Source organism: Lipotes vexillifer, unplaced genomic scaffold (assembly GCF_000442215.2).
Source record: "Lipotes vexillifer unplaced genomic scaffold, Lipotes_vexillifer_v1.1 scaffold865, whole genome shotgun sequence".
Taxonomy (NCBI): Eukaryota; Metazoa; Chordata; class Mammalia; order Artiodactyla; family Lipotidae; genus Lipotes; species Lipotes vexillifer.
The window spans coordinates 1,597,063-1,601,915 of NW_006795130.1; the positions used below are offsets into that span (position 1 = coordinate 1,597,063).

General features: G+C 57.0%; 1 protein-coding gene across 6 annotated transcripts in view; it reads left to right on the top strand.

Annotated features, from left to right (window-relative positions):
• DUSP13B (dual specificity phosphatase 13B) overlaps window positions 1–4,853 on the top strand; it is a 13,316-nt gene that overhangs the window by 2,192 nt on the left and 6,271 nt on the right. For 3 of the 6 annotated variants that reach the window (XM_007467490.1, XM_007467491.1, XM_007467489.1), the window contains 2 exons: window positions 3,085–3,288; window positions 4,303–4,397. The exons of 1 other annotated variant lie outside the window; for it this stretch is intronic. In XM_007467490.1, the coding sequence (XP_007467552.1) occupies window positions 3,187–3,288; window positions 4,303–4,397 (197 nt within the window). In that variant the 5' untranslated portion in view covers window positions 3,085–3,186. Of the gene's footprint in view, window positions 1–556; window positions 765–3,084; window positions 3,289–4,302; window positions 4,398–4,853 lie in introns of all 6 variants that reach the window. 2 more of the 6 variants (XM_007467488.1, XM_007467495.1) reach the window with 2 other exon arrangements.

Genomic DNA, 4,853 nt, shown 5'->3' on the forward strand with positions numbered 1-4,853 from the left:
GGGGGGGGGGGGGGGACTTCCCTCTACAACAGTATTCACCGGGCCACATGCAAAAAGGATGAACTGCTCTGTGATTCAAGTGATACCATGAGTGGTCAGGAAGCCATGTCTCAGCCAAAACCTGACAAATGAGTAGTAGATGTTAGTCAGACCAAGAGAAGGGGAAAACTTTTACAGGTAGTTGAAATAGCATGTGGTAAGGCTGGAGGCCAGGGGCCGTGACAGCTTCAAGGAACTGAAAGTTACCCAGTGTTCCTAGAGCTGAGGGTCGGTGGGGGACAGCCTGAGGTGAGGCTGCAGGGTCAGCAGGGGCCAGCTCACAGAGGGTCCTGTGAGCCACGTTGGGGGGTGTGGACCCCATCCCACACACAGCATAATAGGTGCTGGTGTGCCCATTTGACAGAGCAGGAAATGGAGGCCCATACATGCTGAATGATTTACTCAGGGTCACAGAATATACCCAGGGCACAGGAGGGAAAGGAACTTGGGTCCCCACCTCAGCCCCTGGGTGGGCCGGTGGGTGGGAAAGGGTCTTTCAGCAGGTTGTCTTCCTCAGCCAGGGTCCTGGTGCACTGCGTGGTAGGGGTGAGCCGCTCTGCCACGCTGGTCCTGGCCTACCTCATGCTACGCCAGCAGCTGTCCCTGCGTCAGGCAGTGATCGCCGTGGGGCAGCACCGATGGGTCTTCCCCAACCGAGGCTTCCTCCACCAGCTCTGCCGGCTGGACCAGCAGCTGCGGGGTGCAGGCCGGAGCTGAGGGGCCAGGTGAGGGTCGGGCAGGGCGTGAGGGGCCGGGGCTGGGTGCAGTTAGCAGTGAGAGGTCAGGTGAGGGCTGGGCAGAGGGCAAGGGTATGACTGGCAGTAAGGGGTTGGGTGAGGGCTGGCAGGGGACATGAATGGGACCAGTTCAGAGGCTGGAGATCAAGGCTGTGTGTGGCTGGAAGAGAAGGTTGAAGGGGGCCTGGCCCGTTCCCCAAGCTGCTGGGCTCCGCTCACCAATCCAAGGTCTCACCTGGGCCTGGCTGAGGCCCCCCTCTCCTAGGACCCTCTTCTCCAGCCCACCCAGATTCTTCAGACCCAGAGAAGATGGAAAGGCTAGGAAGGAAAGGGGTGGAAAGCATAAAATGGAAGAGGTGAGGCCTTCCAACCTGGTCCTAATGCTGATCTGTCCTGCCTCCTTGGCTGAAAGCCTGTGGGGCTCACCTGAACCCCACCAAGGCAGCAGCACAGCCAGTCCTGCACCTGAGGGCTGTCTGGCCCTTCCCACACCTCTGCACACCCTCCCCTCAGGTCTGGAACCCAGCTCTAGGGGAAAAGTGTCCTGCAGCTATTGCTCCAAGCTTGGTTAATTCTGTCAGCCCTGCACATCCATTCCCACCACGGGGAAAAACAGGTGCTCCTGCCACCAGCCATGACCTCCTCGCACAAGCCCTGCTTGATATAAAGTTCTTCTGTCGCCATGCCGTTCATTTCTCTGCCTTGGACCCAGCACCCCACTGTCTACCTTCACTCCACCCAATGTGATCTCAGAGACCTACAGAAGGCCCCTCCCTAACCTCCCTCCCTCTCTGGTCCTGGGGACCCCTTTAGGACATAAAGGTTTCCCTGAAATCTGTCCATTTACCTTCTGCCTTCCTCCTGTTCCATGTTCAGTGCATTTGGAGCAATAGCGCCTGGTCTTTAAGCTGCCTGAGGGGAACAGATCCCCAATACCTCCTTTTCCCAAGCCACCTCCTTCCTGCTGGAGGCCCCAGCATCCCCAACAGCCCAGTAGAAGGAGTTGGGCTCCCCTAGCAGCAACAATGCTTCTCAGGCTCCCAGCCCACAAATGGTTGCCAAGGTGCTCCTGCAATTTCTTTGGCGTCAGCTCTGTGTTTTCCTCCAGCTCAACGGAGAGGCAGGGGTGCCTCTTTTCGGGGTCAGTGGCTGTGAGGGCACCAGATTGTGAAGGAGCTGCAGCATTCCTACTGCCCTTCCTCTCCCATCATGCCCAGGCTGGGACTGTCCCCAACAGCCCATCTTCCTCACACTCACATCCCCACCGAGGGCCATCTGATGGAAGGTTAAGCCTCCAAAGCTGCTCTCCACTCCCTCTATCCAGCCTCCAGCTCCTGCTACCCATTACTGCTTCTTCCTTCATCTCTCCTCAACCCTGACTTTGGCTGTGCCCCACCGCCCACTGGCTCAGAAGGGCCGCCAGGTGGGAGTGGGGCACTGGCCTAGGCTCTCCTGGGAGTTAGAAGAGCAGCAGCTTCCTCCTCCTGCCAAGAGCTTCCCTGGGGCATGGACTGAATCTCCCCCTGCCCCACCCATAAGAGGTGCTTTTGTCTCTGAATGCACAGCCAGCCCAACCAAGGGGAGCATTTGAGCAATATCGACCCCCTCCCACATGCTGTCAGGACGATAAGCATCTTGGGGTCTGGGATTAGGGCAGGATGGAGGGCGAGGTTTAGAGTTTGGGGCTGAGTGTAAAGGAAGAAAATGAGGGTTGTAGCTGGCGTTGGGATTCGGCCTGGGGTGAAGCTGGGCGGGAAACTGTCGTGGGGAGTTCTGCAGGTGTGGGAGCCAAGAGGCGGACAGGAATGGCATGTTCCCATCCTGCTCTCTTTCCTCTAAACAAGTTTTGGGAACCTGGGAGAACAGCAAATCTCTGATCATGCCCAATCATCCCACTTCCTCGGCCTGGGGCCCTTAAATACTCTGACCTCAGCCCTCAGCATCTCTCCCTTCGGGAAGCTAGCTTTGGGAGGATCATTTGGACTACAGCATTGCACAATTACTGGGAGTGCATCCAACAGCTGGAGCCCCAGGAGTTGTGCAGTGAGCAACCTGTGTGAGTGTACACAACAGTCCTGGGGCTGGGGACTCTGAGAGATGAGGGGGCTTTGGGGAGGTCATCTCTCTCCATGAGCCCTGGGCCCCAAACTTGCCTCATCTCTCCTGGCACCCGTACCCACCTGACCTTACACAGAGGCTCAAGGCAGAAGCAGGCTTATCTGGCAGCTCTCGTCCCTGCCCTGATGAGTCCCGGCCAACCTGAACCGTGGTTTACCTGCCTGTAACATGGAGCTCATCTCTCCCCCAGAACTGGTCCTTACTCCCTGCCACAGGGCTCTGCCACTTTGCCACCCTGGCGCTGGCCCTGCTGGTGCTGCTGGAGGCTCTGGCCCAGGTGGGTACCCAGAAAATGGTAAGAGACCAGTGTGGGGTCCGCCCTAGAGCCTGCAACTCCATGCGCTTCCTCCTGCTGCCTGCATCCCCTCTCAGCCACTGTCTCCAGTTCTCACAGGTGGGAAGGGGCTGCCCTCTCAGCCAGGCCCCCAGGGGCCTCAACCAGGAGCCCCAAGTTCCCTCAAGAGTGGGGAGACACGGGAGGGGGGATTCTAAGTGTTTATGATGGCCCCTGGCCACGGCCGTCTCCACCAGCTCTCCCCAGGGCTCAGGGAGCCCCAGCAGGGGCTGAGCCCTAGCTCCCTGGAGCTCGGGCTTCAGAGACCCCATGGAGGCGTGGCTACGGGTATGCATACGTCTGTGTGTGTGTCAGTCATCTGGGAGTATGAGTGGGGAAGGGTATTAAAGTATGGGTATATGAAAAGGGTCTCTGGAGAGCAGGGAGTGTTCTTAATAGGCCCAAATCCAAGGTCCCTCACTGAGCCGTTAGCCTTGGAAGGGACTTTAAAGACCATCTCACTGGCCTCAAGGAGCAGTGAGGCCTGTGCAGGAATGTCTTCTGGGGGAGGGAGGAGCTTGGCAGAGGGCAGAGTGGTTTGCGAACACACAGCTTCTGACTGAAGGCTGGGCCTGCTCCAAAGACCTGCTCTGAACTGCACTTATATCTCTGTCTGCCCCCACTTCCCTCAGCCTGAGTCTCCTGGATCTTTATCCTAGGCCAGTCCTGTAATCCTCGGCTCCCAACTAAGGGCCCCTGGACCTGGGTGGTGATGTTGGCAATGCGGCCAGTGTGCGTGTGATCTGGCTGTTCTCTTCCCTGTCCCCCTCCATGGAAGATCCTTGTAGCTTTAACTTTCTGCCCACGCTCCACATCACCCTTGAAGGCCAACCGACCTTTCAAAATGGCTTATTCAGTCTTCCTTCTTCCTGCCTCACAAGCAACATCCACATCCACACATACCACAGGCAGACCCCTGCCAGACTGCCTCTACTCCCAGCAGGGCCAGGTGCCTGGCTGGGCTTGGCACTGACCATGCCAGGGGACCAGTGGGTGAGTTGGGAGTGGCAGGGGGAGGCCAGAGGAAGGGAGCAGCACATCACGCTTTATAATTAAACTCCAATCAAAAAATAGAAACAGCATCAAGCGTGCAGAGACAGGCGGCTGGAAGCCGGGAGCAAAAAGTGCCCGTCAGAGAAGGCCTCAGCCTGGGCCAGATACCCCCACAGGTGGGTGAGTGCCCCTATTTCACGGGGGCTGCAGAGCATGCTGGGTAATGAGGGCCAGGACACCTGTGCCTGTGTGTGTGTGTGTGTGTGTGTGTGTGTGTGTGTGTGTGTGTAAAGAGCGGGGGTGGGTTAGATCTGGGGAGGGACTGGGTCAGAGATAGAGGCACAGACAAAGCAGAGTAGTCAGAATGACCTGGGCTTGAATCCTGGCTCCCACGCCTATTGGCTGTGTGACCTACGGCATAGGGGACAATAATATCATCTGCTTCATAAGGCTAATGTGCGGATTCAGTGAAAAAAATGTAAGCATTTAGCTCTGATACATAGTACGTCCTTAGTTAGTGGTGAATATAATAATTATTGCCAGACAGAGAAAGAAAAATTAAGAAATACAAAGAGTTAGAGACCAAGCCTCACTGGCCCATGGGATATGGCTGAGGCTTGAAAGGGAAAGAG